Raw genomic sequence first — 15,543 nt, 5'->3', positions numbered from 1 at the left:
AAATATCTCCTAATATCTAATCTAAACCTCCTCTGGCACAACTTGATTCTCTTTCCTCTTGTCCTGTTGCTTGTTACCTCGGAGAAAAGACCGATGGCCACCTGTTTACATCCTCCCTTAAGGTGGTTATAGAGAGCAGTAAGGTCCCCCTGAGCCTCTTCTCCAGGATAAACAATTCCAATTTCTTACCAAATGCTAGAACTTTTCTACTACTGGAAGAAAACTGCTGTGACATACCCTCAAAGGCGAACTGCAGTTCCTCAGCCTTCTCCATTAACGCCTAAGAGGCTCACACTTTCCAAATTCTGAAACAAAGTATCTCTCTCTGAAGTTGCTAATAGAAAATTTGAGAATGTTTAGTGGAAAAAGCCCAACCAATATTTTAATGAAGCCGTGTCAGCTAGCTTTAACAAAAACTTGAGAGTTTTTTGAAAAAAGTTGACTTGATCATTCTTGTATTTAATTTTCTGTGGTTTATCTTATTTGGCTATTTTTATTCTCTCTCATCCTTTGTGTTATACATACATATTTTTGTTCAACAGATGAGACACATGTATAAAGTGATTTTTATTCCAATGTATGGGTATATTTATCACATATTTGATATAAAACAAAAGACACAGGACAGTGACAAAACTGGATTTTTGTGCATCTACCTAAACTGAGCTAATACATCATCTATGAAAGAGAGGAAAAATTCACAGGGCTGCATGGCACAGAAGAATCTCAGCAATGAAACTGTAGAAAGCTCTTTCTCAAAAGGACTTTTCATCACAGCAGACTAAACAGAATTAGCTCACACGTTCAAGTAATAAAACACAGCTGACCAAACAATGTATCAATTGCTTTGATTAGCTTGAACAGCATCTGTTGTTACAAATCTACTTACTAAGCTAAAAAATGCGGTTTCGGTCCACCAGTTTTATTACTTGTTACTGCTAAGGTTTATTGAAGTCTTCTTGCTGTACAAATAGAATACTGATCTATTAGTTTAAATTTCACTTTTTTAACTTTTCCATCTGTTTTTTTTTTTTTAACTTGGCAAACATTTAAAATTTCTAGATATATGTACAGCTCTCTATTGTTGCATTTAATTTAAAAAATGTAAGAAGAAAAAGTTCTTCTCTATTACGACAGACTTTGATCATCTGAGCTTCGAATAACTTCAAAGTAAATGAAACACTGTGTTATGGTTTTTCTGGAGCACGGAAGATACTATATTGATAGAAAACTACAGATTACTATTCACTGTATTTATATCCATTAATATTTCTGCAATCAAGCTAGCTAGTTGGCAAAGCAAACTTAGAATAGTGCAAGTTTTCCCTTGGTAACTGCATGGTCAAGTATGTGCTGCAGTGAGGCAGAGCTCACCAGGACACAGGTCAGGAAACCTTCTGGTATGAGACATACTGAGTAAGAGATGCGTGGATATGGAGAGGATTGCTGTACTGACTGGCTAATTGCATTGCTTAAACTGTTTCATTTAAAGGACTATTCACTCCAGGTCATACCTTCAGAGCAGACTGGAGCTATCTTATAGATAACTGAGACAGAGTTTAGGAATATACAAAGCCATTTCTCTTCTGCAATTTCATTTTAAAAATTGAGTCATAACCAAAATCATCTTTTAGGATGTTAGACTGAAGAGATAAATCTCTGGCACTATTATTTTTAATTAAAAAACACGCTTGAAATCCTTTAAAAAAAAAAAAAAGCCTAGAAGAAAACTGACACAGAAAGTTGTTAAAATGACTGCCTTCACTGTGAAAAATTTTCCTATCTCTAAAAAGACCTAAACTAGCCAAGGAATTGATCCAGAAGTGTCAAGTATTTAATGATATTTGATACTTAACGTTTCAAAAGCTTGTAATAAAATAATGAAAAATATTGATAATGTTTCAGCTCTTCTATCTTGCCCATTTTTCTGAGGAAGTTAGCTCTGGAAAATAAAGTGATAGAGCTAAGAGGGCCAAACATACATCACACTCTGCAATTAGAAAAAAAAAAATATTAACCTGTATCACAACACAGAATGCCTAAAAACTGAAAAGATACGTAAGATACCAATCAGAAATTCATCCAGCCATCTCAGGAGACAGAGTTGGTACTGCATTTATTGTCAGAAACATTCCAGCAAAATATGGAATGTTAAGGCAGGCCCATTAAAAAACCCAAGAAAACCACAAAACAACCCCACCAAAAATAAGTCCAAATACATTCATTTGGGTAAAGCAATCATCTGTCTCTACTCATGCATGCCATCTGCTCTCACTGCTGCCACTCCTGTCAATCTGAAGTTGATAGGTAATGGCCCTATGATTCAGGGAAACTGCTGAAGTGTGTACTCAGGCTTCAGTTTGAGAGATGGGTTCATTTATCATCACAATAAGCTATTACCATTGATAGGTCACAACACATTGAAGAGACAGTCAGTCTAATTGGCTCAATTCAGTTAGCTCTGGATGTGCCTCTAGGAGACGAGCACTGCTTTGCAGGTAGTATTCCATCATCCAACAAACCACTTGTTTAATAATTCATTGCAGATCAGGTTAGGGTTCTAGCACATGATTATCCCCTCAATATGCCAAATATTGAGGTCTTAACCCTTTTGTACATTGGGTCAAAGTAGAAAAATACAAATTTATTCTATAGTTATGGTAATCCTTACTTCTAAACACTTACTGAATATTTAAAATTCCCACTTTGTAAATAAATCTATTGTATTAAGCTATGGTCTCTCTCTGCAAAATAAAATCTCTTTCGCCATCATTCTCTTCCATTAAAGATCATCTTACAGTATGCAAACTTACTAGGAAAGTAATGTAAATGTAAAGTAATGGATCTCATTTTGCCTTCTAGAGATTTAGCAAAGCAGTGTGAGTCCATTTAGAACAGTCAGGGTAGATGAGATATGGAATAGTGTATATGAGACACAGGACCTACAGGATTTAAAAAAAGGATGCTTCACACCCTGTTCAGGTATTAGATCAAAGCATGATACTCAGTATTAATATGCTTAGAATGATGACTCTGTGAAAACATAAGTTAAAATGAAGCAAATAATTCAAGCTTCTGATCACTATTGTGCTACTTTTTTTATCAGTTCTGGTTACCATTTCACTATTCAATTCCTTGGATGTATATTACAGCCAGTATGGTTACTGCTTCCCATAAACTAACACAAATTTTAAAAAGCATTACTTTGTGTACACTTTGAATATCAGTTTGGGTTTTCTTTCACTAATGATGTCTCAATTGAATTTGTACAGTTTTCAACCATTTATACCACTTCTACATCTTCTGTACTCTTTTTAGTAACGCTGCCTTGTTTATTAAAAATCAGTGGCTCCTGCCAATATTTTGTTTTACAAACACAACACCTTTTTGTAAATGACAATAGATGTAAAATGCTGTTAACCAAGGTAGTTGGATTAGGTCTCCCAGATCTATGAACTGATTAAAAATTCCCTTAACACCCATACAATAAAATATGAGTCCCATAAATTCACATACATAGACTTCCTAATTGCATGTGTACATGGGTGATTATTGGGCATCTGTGCTACACCTGTTCAGTTTTAAAAGTTCTTAATGACACAAGGTAGTTAGTCAACCAAATTTAGGCATCAAAACTTAGTTTCTAAGGACACATACATAGAAAAGCAAGGCTAATTCCTGTATGTAAAATGGAAACAACAGAATTTATCCATCTTGTAGAGAAGCTGCATGTAAAGACAATTTTGAGATTGTCAGATGCTACTGAGCGTGTCAAACTTCAAAAACAATATAGCACAGATTGAAAATACAACAAATGGTTTGTGCTAAAGGCTGTTTCCCTTGTGCACCACCAGAAATTCTCAGTATTTCTGCCCTGCTGCATACTGCCTTTTTGATGTGGAAGGCAAAATTGAACACCACAAAATTACAAAACTGAAGCTCAGTGGCATCATGCAGTGTTACTAATGAGTTATATAAACTCAACAATTTCAATTACATTCTATTTCAAGATTTTGTAAATCATTTAAATTTTAAGTAAATTGGGGGGAGGCAGGTAAATCAAACAGAAATAGCAGTTTATTTATTCATAAAGGGAAATCTAGAAACTAAACCTAACACCATCTCTTCATGGCTCTCAACATTTTGAGAGTGACCTTTCAGTATTTCTCAAATATACCCTTTTGGTGATGGGCATAAATTCCTTCATCACACTCCTGGTGCAACCCAATATGAACTAGATGTCTGGACTATAAATTCTCTCTGATTAATCTGAGTAAAACTTGATTAAACACTTTACTTACAGGTACCCTGTGATAAGCAAGGAACTCTAAATATAGTTTTCAAAGCAAACACTTATTTGCTGATGAAGTATTTAGCATGCAGAGGAATGTATATAAGAGGAATTAAATACAAGAAGAACAAAACCTCTATGCATCCTCCCTTTCATAAATACCAGTTTTCCTTTGCAGTCGTTAAATAACCACTCTTCGATTTAGCTATTCTAAATTCTTCCCAAGTCAAAGACTTTTAAAATTTTTCTTCTGCTTTTTCAGATCCTTCAGTATTTTAGTATTGGGGATCAAAGAAATGGAAGAGTAAGACTTTGCAAGCTGGAAAGCATATTCCCCCCATTTACTTCCTTCTTCATTATTTCCTAACACCCCAAAGTGCTCTCTCTCTAACATTCCCTTCCCTTCTTTTGTGAAACTGCTTTATTTCCCGCTTGTTTCACCATTTTTCAACTGCCTCTATTGATTAAAACCCTTGCCTTCAAGGCAGACTTGGGTAAGCAGGTAACACAAAGGACATTTGAGATTTATGAAATAATTTCACTCACACTAAATTTCCTCTTTTATCTAGGGTAGTGTAAGATGATTTTAGCACTACGAAATTAAATGTAACATGGGATATATGAAATACTGCAGTCAGTGGACTCAGCTAGAGTTTGAGCCCTGTTTCAACCCATTTCCGAGGCGCAAAGAGGCCGTAACAGTCTACTGGGCATCCTTAGTTTCCTTGTAATCACAATAATGGCTGTACATGAACTGTCCCAACAGGCTACCCAAACATCATTAAAAGCATTAACGAGGAACAAAGTGTGCAAAATTTACTTATCTCTTGGTGGTTCTCTACAGTCATGGGTAGCTGAGCCCCAAGTAGGACACTACTAATATTGTTCCACTTTGTACTGGGGATTGAGGAAAATTTGGCAAGCCACAGCTGTGAAAGAATCCAGAGACCTACCCCTGTCCATTTCATGGTGCCAAGCTGAAAGAATACTTCAAAGAAAAATAAAGAATCTAAACCAAATCATGAAATACAAATTAAGTAAACTTAAAGGAAGCATCAGTCAGATGGGGTTCAAATCCTTAAAATGTTTTGCTCTTCCCTTGGATGTCTGCTCTGTCTCATCTTTTCCATATCTGACTCTGCCAATTATCTCAATTTTTACAAGCTATATTGAAATAAGTGCTAATAAAATAAACCGCACATTTGGTATAAATTGAAGACAACTTCATACTGTTGACTGAGTCTGATTACCATGGTGACTTAGTTTCAGTCAGGCTAGTTTAGACTGTGATTTAAAATCAAACAACATTTTTTAGATTAATGTTACTTGTTATTAAATGAAAAACATACCAATAAACGAAACCATCTTTTTCTTAGAAGAATGCATTCCAGTATCAAAGACAAAAAATACTGAAGTGGCTGTCTTTATAAAATTTATTTTTTCTTTAGGTTTAAATGAATAATTTTAATTTTCTGCCAAGTGTTGTCTGTTGACTATTAAAAAAATTCCGAAATTTACAGTAACTCTAAATAACTTCAGGGGTGTTACACTGAATGGGTATTTCTTGCATACTACGTGCTGCTGGTGCCTATTACTGTTTTTTCTACAGATTTGGATAACATGCATATAACCCTACAAAATTGTTTTTGTTATGTTATGCCTAACACTTGAGGATCACATTCTCTACTCCGTTCCCAATTTGCTTTTGCAGGCTTGGAGATGTGCTTTATTACACATTCAAATCTGGGGCTGATGCTTTCATGTGCAGAAGGCATAAAAAAGGCAAATTCATCGTGAAGTACTGGCCTTACCACCACTGATGAAAACTCCCTCACAGAGTGAGCAGATACTTCAAGCACCTCTGCTACGTTACTGAAGGGTGACCTGCTTAAATTTGGACAACCCATATGCAGTCTTCTACTGACGGCCTAAACTGCCCATATAACCAGCCGAAAGAAAGGGTTTTCTTACAAAGGCGTACAAAGAGAGATCATGCCAGCCCACCTAAGTGTCACTGCTTCGCTTCCCTGACAATAAAAGTGATACAGACACATGCTTAAAAAAATCAGTCTGTTGGCTGAATTTAAGACACAGCTGAGTGTTGGAATTCTGCAGCTAGATTAATTTCATTTAGTCAAATAATTTCAAAACCAACTGATGGTAAAAAAGGTAGCTTCCAACTACAATTTAACTTGTACTTCATCCATTTACACCAAAAGGTATTATGTTAGATTGTTTTCCTTTTCGAAGCAGGTGCTAAAAGGAAAGGAGTTGTGTGTCTATTTAACTCTATCATGTCCTATGATCAAGAAAATCTTGAGATCTGAAACCATGACAATACTAGATGAAGCTTTCTGGGCTTAGATGCATTCATAATTTAGGACAATTGATCCTGGCATTTCAGTTCCAGCTGATTATTGTATTATTTATGCTTCTTTATGTTTTGGTTCTCAACTCCATCCCTCTCCCCTAGGAGCCATAGACTGCAATTTGCTTGCATTATTCTGCCTTTTGTATCAGAATTGCCTAAGAAATGAAAACAAATGGAAGGAAATAAACATAAAAGCCATGAGGATCTAGTCTATGATTATTATTCAATATTTAACGCTATGAGGTATTCTAGACAGTCTGAAATAGATAATATGTCACCAAAAAAACTGCTCACTCTATCCCAATCTAGTTTTCCACAAGTAAAGTACTTTTAAAGGGCTGACAGATTTTTAGAATTTGTATGTATTGACTACAGGCTTATTACAGTGTCTTCATGTCTGGACTCAAAGAAACAATGACTTAGAGAAGTCAGCAAATAGGTAATTAGCAAATAGCTAATTATAAAATAGCAGGCAAAAATAAATGAAGTGACAGGGTCAAAAGGTCCACTTCATTTTCTGTATGCACAGACTACATAAAACTTTCAGCTGTTGTCTTTAACTAGAAGTCAGAGAAAGAACAATTATCTACCATATGGCTGCTTTAGGTCTGTAGAGTTGACAAATATGATGTCCAACAACTTTTCCAAGAGGTAACAAAGCTTAACATTCAAACATCTCTTGCTTTAATTTTCAACACTCTCTGGCTTGATGAAGGACCAGCGTATCTTAACCTTACTTACAGTGAATGGCATCATGCTGTACAACTTAAATGATTCCTGTAAAACAGGGTTGGATTCCAGAAACTTCTCAATCCAAGTCTGCCAGTATGCATATAGTGGTTTTGAGAAAAAGTGGTTTAGGATTTCCATCATGTCTGCAGTTTGAGTAATGGCAGCATTAGTCTCTGCTCAAAACCCAGATGGAAGAGTTAGACGGGATGTATTGTGTGCTGTTCCTTGAGACTTAACAATGCCCAGAGATTTGAGTTCTAAGATGAACCCCACCTAAGGACTGAATTAACCTGCAATTGCTGACCAAAGGTAGTGCCCTAATCATCTGAAAAAGGCAGGCTAAATCTCCACCTTCAAGTCAAAGCTGGCCCTTGAAAGGAAGATAAAACTAGCAGCTGCAGAGAAAAAAATAAAGCATGTAACCAAAGATGGATGTTTTCTCATGAAATTTCAAGTGGCTTCAACCACCTCTCATGTTTGTGTCATAGAGGGGTGAGGAGGGGTGTCATATGTTTACATGTTTTGAATATCATGTTTACTTTTGTCTAATTGTGAGGGACTTCTACTCATCATACAAATTATGGAATTGCTTTTTGATGAAGCATCAGAGGCAGAGTATATACATAATGTTAGACTTCTGAAATACCACACACACCTAACGCTTCTGCAGTGACTTTAAATAAACAAGTGTTTTGCATTATCCTGCTGAGTTGGATATCTGATTTTTAATTAATTTCATACTTCCTTTTCTGTGCTGTGATCAAATGTTATACTGTAACTCATAACACTTTCAGACAAATTCTTACAACATGGACACATATTTAAAAGAAACTTACAGATCTGTTGTCAAAACAATTTAAGAAACTGCTAACAAAAACTAAATGGAGTTTTCAAATACCTAAAATGTAATTAGAGTTTATAGAATAATGCAATTTTTCAGATACTAGAAGGTTTAACAGAGGACAAGTCCTTATGATTGCTGCAATCCTTAGTTCGGTAGGCTATGATAAGGTAGGCAGGCAAGAATATAAACTGTTTTATGATACCTACTAAAACCTTAATACTAGCCACTTTAAATCCATTCCCTCAAATTATCCACTAGATATTTTATTTCTAGAAATTAAATTCCTCCAGATTACTCCCAAATGTATTCTGAATCAAAAACAGTGGTCGATTTTGCAGTTCAAATGCAAATTACATGGCTTTTCGAAAAATTACCTGATTTTATACAACAATGTTTAAGTTCTGGTAGCAGCACATATATTTAGAAGACTAAAAGGGCATGGTGATGTTAGACTAATTTGCTCATGTTTTTGTCCCACCCTGACATAAACAAGAATCCTGTACCATCTACAGCCTATTGTTATTTATAATGTCTCCGAGACACAGTCAAAGACCAGTATCACATAGCCTCGTGTCACTCAGATTTAGATGAAAAAGAAAAAGCTGAAGGCTGTGCAGGGGCATCCTATTTATAATGTTTTTCTCCTCCAGAAGAGGCAGTTGGAGATGGATGTAAAACAAGCAGATAGCACACATATGTCAGTCAACATCGAAGAGGCACACACAGGACACGCCAATTTCATATTAAAAGAATTATTTGATAAAAGGTTTTGGAGCTATATTTGAAAACTAGGAAATTCAGAATGGTTACTACCTCTTGCTATTCAATTATATTTTGGGGAATACTATTTAAGAGCAATAATTTTAACAATATAAAGGAGAGGCAGCTTTCTGTGACACAAGGTTTATAAATTACAACAGAAGTGTACATCTTGGTAAAAGATTTCCTAAAATTTTTTCTGTGTTTCTTAAGACAAAAATTATTAGAGTTTGCACGCTTGAAATACCAATGATTCTGTAGCTAGCAGTTATTCTCAAGAAAGGATGTTTTTATCTAGATTCAGCAATTTGGTTTTATTCAGTTTCAGCTATTTAGAGAAATGTTTTATTGAGTTTACAAATAAGGACTCTCAATATTCTATTTCCATTTCCCTTTCCATAGCATAAATCATCTGGCCTAGGCATGCCATTATGACTACAGTTTATGTGATACAACATGACAGTTAAGATGTACTGTGGTAATTCGAGTGCTTTCAGTGTTATTGTAGTATCAAAAATTTATATGGTTCAGTTATTAAGGCAAATTGCTTCATTCATACAGCGATATCTGACAGTAACCACAAAGGACCTCCAAATTACACTAAAAAAAATCTTCCACATTCAAATAATTTGTGCATATTCCTACCATTATTTCGCTCACTGACTAGAAGTAAGATGAAATTCTGTCAGGAAAAGTATCAGTTATTATTTCAGGGTAAGTTCACCAGACATGGAATATTATAGAAGAAACTCCCCCTTGCCCAGCCAAGTAAGCCTGACTCTCTTTAACAATTTACAGGCCATGAACAGGATGCCCAATTCTTCGGAATGAAGCTATTTAGTTTCAATGTGCTCACTTACCTTCTGTCATGTTGACTTTCAGCCAACAGGAAGAAATAAATAAATAAGAGGTTGACTAGCCTGAAGAGACTACAGAGGAAAACGTGCTCAAATACATCAGTGTTAGCGTTTCTGATAAGTTTTAGCATAATCAGGGTTACAGTAAATGGAAAGCTGCTAAGTTTTCTTCACATTTAAGACTTATTCAGTGTTCAAATCTACTCTCTGGGAAAAAAAAAAGAGATTTTCATGAAAAAATATTAGTATTGTTAAAAAGTATGGAAGTATTGTGGATTTGGTATTAACCTGTGGGGTGTGAATATGTGTGTACATGCACAATTAGATACATGCAGACTTGAATACATGCATTAGAACTGTCACCACAGCATTTTCTGAGTTCCAGGGCAGAGAGATCCCCACACACAAGTTTCCCGACAAACACTAAAGTTTTGCAACACACCCCCACAACATCTGATACACAACCTGCATCTCTGAAAAGCAGATGAGGGAACTGGTTTTCAAAGCAGAGGACAAGGTGGGAAGAGAACAGGCCAAGCTCAACCACACACCAGCTAGTTCATTCAAAAACCAATGCTGTGAACTATCTGGACTTCTCTAACACCTGACAGCAGGTGACCAAAGAGGGCTCAAGATTAAAGGTACTTAGTTAAACTTTTTCTACCTAACTTTTTGCCTCACGTGGATATTCCACACAGGTGATTCCTTTCTGCTTGCAATTTTTCTGGTCAAATAGCTAACCAATTTAATTGGTTATTAACCTCAGTTCCACCCCCCCTTCAGAGCCTTACCTTTCTTCTCAATACATAAAATTAGTGTTTAGGCTGGTATCGTCTGCACTTACTTTGTTGCCCAAATAAGAACTGGGTGCACTCCAATAGTAAATCTGTGGCAGTAATTTTTGCGCAATCACGTTGCTGATGCTAAGCTGCTGATGCCCATCAAATCTCTTCTGCATGGGGATAACTCTGATGAGACCTGGTAAGTCACTCAGATACCAACCATTCATGTCTTCTATCTATAATGATAGGAAGGCAAATAAATAAATAAAACTCACATTACATTAAGAATCAGGACACCAATCATTTCAATAGTCACAGCTTCTCATTCTTCCATTTTTTAAAAAACTGGTTGGGTTTAACAGCAGTGTAGGAACCATGGAAAACACAAAGTAGTAACAGAAAACACTTCTTATTGTATGTGACTGGGAGTTACAACTTCTGAGTTTGAAATAACTGCAAGTATTTGCATTCTGTGCTTCATGGCTCAGAGCAAGAAGGAAATTCTATCATATAAACATATGTGCAAGAACATACATATACAAATACTATGCAAGTTTTCAATAAATAGTATCAGTCACAGATTGTACAGAAGATGAGCTGACAAATGAATATACATTTTCTGATTGCTGTAGGCAGCATAATTTAAAATAATTTTCAATGCTAAAACCTTAAAACTTACAAGTTCAGATATACTTTTTATACTTTTATACTTTTTTTGGTGCTGGAAAGCACCAGAACTTGAATTTCTGAAATCCCATAACTAGAAATGAATCATCAGAGAAGAGCACACTGTTCATACAAGGATGGTTTCTGGAGCCTGGATACAAGCAGAACAATAAATGAGCTCAGCCATGGAATGGAAAATTTCCCAAGTTGCTGGCACGTAAATAAGAACACTAGACATATATGATGTTATTTGCAGACTTCCAGCAAAACAATATGGCCAAAATCAGGAGCTAGTAGACCTGGAATACATTTCCCAAACTCAATCTACAGGCATGAATATGTAGCATACATCCGTTTCAGTGGAATCAGTGTCCGGGCTTTGAGAACTAATTTACAGTTTATAGTATATTTGCAGGCTAAAGACATTTTTCTACAGTACAAATAAGAACAGTAGGTTCATCTCCCTCTCACATCCTTTCCTAGGAATGCAGCATACAAAAGAAATGCATTCAAAATGCCCCTGCAAGGCATTCCTTTTTCTTACTTAAGCTGTGTGCTGTACATTTAGTGTTTCAAAATTCTTAATTACTTCAGGTCTAGAAATTTAATAATTACCTGGAAAAGAGGTTGCCCTATGGATAGGATGCATTTAACTCAGGAGTTGTTATACATGCACATTCCAGGACTGTGTTTATGCATGTGGCTTCATTTTTTATTGTTATAGCTTCTTTTGTGCTTTTCACTGTTCTAACTGCTCTATTTCAGAACTTTCTCACAAAGAAGAGAGACAAAGCTTGTAAACATTTGCTTTTGGACAGATGAAAAATATCACAGAATTGTAGAATAGCTCCAGTTGGAAGGGACCCATAAGGAACATGAACTCACATGGGGCATAATGAACATGCATGATCTTCTAATAAGAAGAAACACAGTGACAATGGTCAGTGACAACACACAAAAGCAATTATATGTACTGGTATGGTATTCTTTTTCTTACACTTCTGTAGGTAAAGTGAGAGTTAGTGCAGACATTTGTTTTCCCAGAGCAGAAGCATTCCTCACAGCCTTCGGGATTATTTTGCTGAAGATTGAAGAAACCTGGTTTGCAACGATCACAGTTTTCTCCTTCAACGTGTTCCTGGAAAGGCACATTAGAGTATTGCTTCAGTTGTCATAGATGAGAATTAAGAGATTACTGGCTTTTTACTCTTCAGGAGGACTCTAAAGACATTTATAGGAAAGACTTCCTTATTTATGAATGTTAGTAGCAAATCCTTTACACAATAAAAGGTACTATGTGGCTGCATGTAAATAAAAGGACAAATTTGGACATTAAAGAGTTGTCATTTTTCTTCTCTACGAATGGATATACTTTATTTCAGGGAATAATCTAATTTATATCCTTTACACTTGAGAGTCTCAGAGGGCAAGGAAGTATGGCACAATGTTATGACCTTTACAACAGCAGTATGTAGGTACGACTGATAAAATCATGCACATCCAACTGATGCAAACTACCGGTACATGGCAGTAGTCATACTAATCATTCAGAGTATCAGTTTTTTAGAGGTCTGTCATCAGTATCTGAATTCAGGATATATATGAGTGCTAAAAGAGCTGTACTTCTTTCCATTATCACATGTGTTTGCCAGCCATGCAGCCAGGTTTGCAAACGTGTACCCTACAGAAAGACAGGCACTAAATATATGTGAGCTATTCTAAACTTAGCATTTGGTAATCATATTTTTCATAGAAAGCTCATGTTGTGCATTAAATCCCACTATCTTATGCTATAAATCAATTTGTCCTATAGGCAAAATTAAAGCCAGGTTTTCTACAAGGAATATGTTGCAAGAGGCTCATGACATGGTGCTGGCTTAGTAATTCAGTATTTTCTCCAACATAGCTCAGGAAATTTTTCCCCTTTCAGAAGTATTATGCACACTCTCTTTAACCCTGGAGACAGCTCTCTGTGGTATGCACACAGGAGCAATCTGTTGGCTCAGCATCAGCGGAGAATGAACACCTCATAAAAACCCTGCCTACACTGTGTAGTCTAGGATAGCTCAAAATACACAGCTCCAAAGTAAATTCACTGAAAGCCATTTGATAGCCTCCTGGTTAAGATGTGGCCAAGATGGAAGAAGCAGGGCAAAGCAGGTAGAGGTATAGGGAAAAGTGATAGAGAATGCATGAATCAAGAGAAAATAGAGACAGTGTGCAGGAAGGGGCAATGACCAGCAAAAAGGGAGATACAATAAAAATGTAGTAAGGTTTTTCACCACTAATTTTACAGTAACAATATGTGTAGCAAAGTATCTTTGCTCTGTCTCTACTGCTGTGCTCTATACTCCTCTTCAATAATATGGAGACTATTAAACAAACCACAAGTGTCTTTAATAAAACTCTAGGTTATCAGTCAATTACATTTAACTTCAACATCTCATTAATCTCAAGACTGGCATTTTTACACTTTCACCAGAAATCTTGGGATTTATCAATTCATATTACTGCCATAGGTATGTCAAAATCAACTGGTTACTCATGCTTCATGTGCAAAGTAATGAGGGCACCATCTGGGCACAGAGATACTCTCACTCATTATTTAAGAAACTAGAATTACGAACACCAGTCCCAAAAGTTTCATACCATGTTGATATGCTTAGTGTATGCAGAGTGGGAAAAGGAAAATAAAAAGAGAGCTCCAAAGCAAATGTGTTTAAATGCAAAGTTGCCCACTCTGCAGTCACAAACATCATCTATGAGTAAAACCTATAGAATTCTATTGAGTAGGCAGCAAATTCAGTGAATAATAGATAAATAAAAATCAGAGTTGGAAAGGAAATCTAACCTATTCTTCAGCAAATAAAACAATGTTTCTGCAACCCCATGTATTTCTCAATACTTTTCAGTGCAGTATTAAGCTATCCACAGATGAGACTTTGACGACATACATTCATAAAGTTGCAATAATTAAGGAAAAAAGGCCTTTATAGTTGCCCCCCCGTTCTGTATTTTAGTTTACTCTAGTTAATGTGATAAAGATAACAATCTAACGCCCACTTAGTTGCATTTTGCTGCTTACAGTAAGAACTGCTTTTCAGCTATTTCCTTTACAAGAAAACTATCTTTAGCAAATTTACAGCTCATCATAGGTAATTGAAAGATGTGATTAAAAGAAGGGAAGCATTTTTCCTAAGACCTGCTATTAACCAGACATCCCACTTTATTCTTCATATGGAGCATAACTAATCTGATGATTTCAGTGTCCCTTTGACCATACTCTGCTTTGATTTTAATTTGAAGATTGCTAGTGAAAATAAATGTGTATGCATCTGTCTCTCAGCTATCTACAAAAAGTATCATTTTTCTCCCACAAGCACTTAAAAAGGGACTGGAGGAGCACAAAGAAGACAAAAGATGAACAATGAGGGAAAAGTGCATATAATGAGAACTCTCTGGAATAGGAACAATTATTTCTATTCCTTAATTGTTCATTTTGGTCTGCGTGTACTAACAGGTCATGGCTTTACTTCAATAACATTATAAGAGTCATTAAGCAATAGTTATCTGGTATTTAGCATAATACACCTTCATCAAAGCTCAATGCCAAGCCAGAACACAGCAAAATCACCCTTTTATAATCTTCTAGACTTGATGGCTAAGTAATTAGAAATGTGATATTGATGATCTTATTTCTGACAGAAAGCACGTGGCTGCTACATAAAGTGAGGATAAGGTTAATTCTCTAAGTAGATTTCAGTGCTATTCAGCTGTCAAACCAGAGCTTTGTGTGTGTCCGCAGCATGAGATTGAAGCATTTTTTGCACATTCCTGTATTTAAGATGTCATATAAGTATTTTTAAATTCTCATTTGTGACTAATTCTGTTAATGAAATTTTGGAAGGGAATTCCCACAAGTACAGTACAGAAAAATTGATCCACAGTACAGTAAGCTGTCCTTTGGGCATATTCATGGTCACTCACTAGACTGTGACTTAGAAAGCACAACCATTTCTAAAGCTTTTCTTACAGCTAGGTATTTTGTAAGTGGATACATGTGCTTTAAAATGCTTTTCATTTCAATATAATATCAAGACATAGTTTGATGGAGGTACACAATGGCACACAGAGAAAAACGCTCTTAAATATTCTTCCCAGAAATTAAGAAATGCTTCCTACAGAAAGGATAGATTTTGGTTTTTTAAACGTTAGAGATTTCTAAACAACCATCCTAAGGC

At 35.8% G+C, this 15,543-nt stretch overlaps 1 protein-coding gene across 3 annotated transcripts in view; it reads right to left on the bottom strand.

Moving 5' to 3' along the window:
- The window catches only part of LAMA2 (laminin subunit alpha 2), a 346,447-nt gene that overhangs the window by 193,426 nt on the left and 137,478 nt on the right, over window positions 1-15,543 (bottom strand). For all 3 annotated transcript variants that reach the window (XM_032101660.1, XM_032101662.1, XM_032101661.1), the window contains exons 11-12: window positions 12,300-12,440; window positions 10,699-10,872 (exon numbers count right to left, since the gene is read on the bottom strand). In XM_032101660.1, coding sequence (XP_031957551.1) covers window positions 10,699-10,872; window positions 12,300-12,440 — 315 coding nt within the window. The remainder of the gene's footprint in view (window positions 1-10,698; window positions 10,873-12,299; window positions 12,441-15,543) is intronic.

This window comes from Corvus moneduloides, chromosome 3 (genome assembly GCF_009650955.1).
Source record: "Corvus moneduloides isolate bCorMon1 chromosome 3, bCorMon1.pri, whole genome shotgun sequence".
Classification (NCBI taxonomy): domain Eukaryota; kingdom Metazoa; phylum Chordata; class Aves; order Passeriformes; family Corvidae; genus Corvus; species Corvus moneduloides.
The sequence above is the reverse complement of the archived record's forward strand: the minus strand, read 5'-3'. Positions and strand labels throughout refer to the sequence as shown.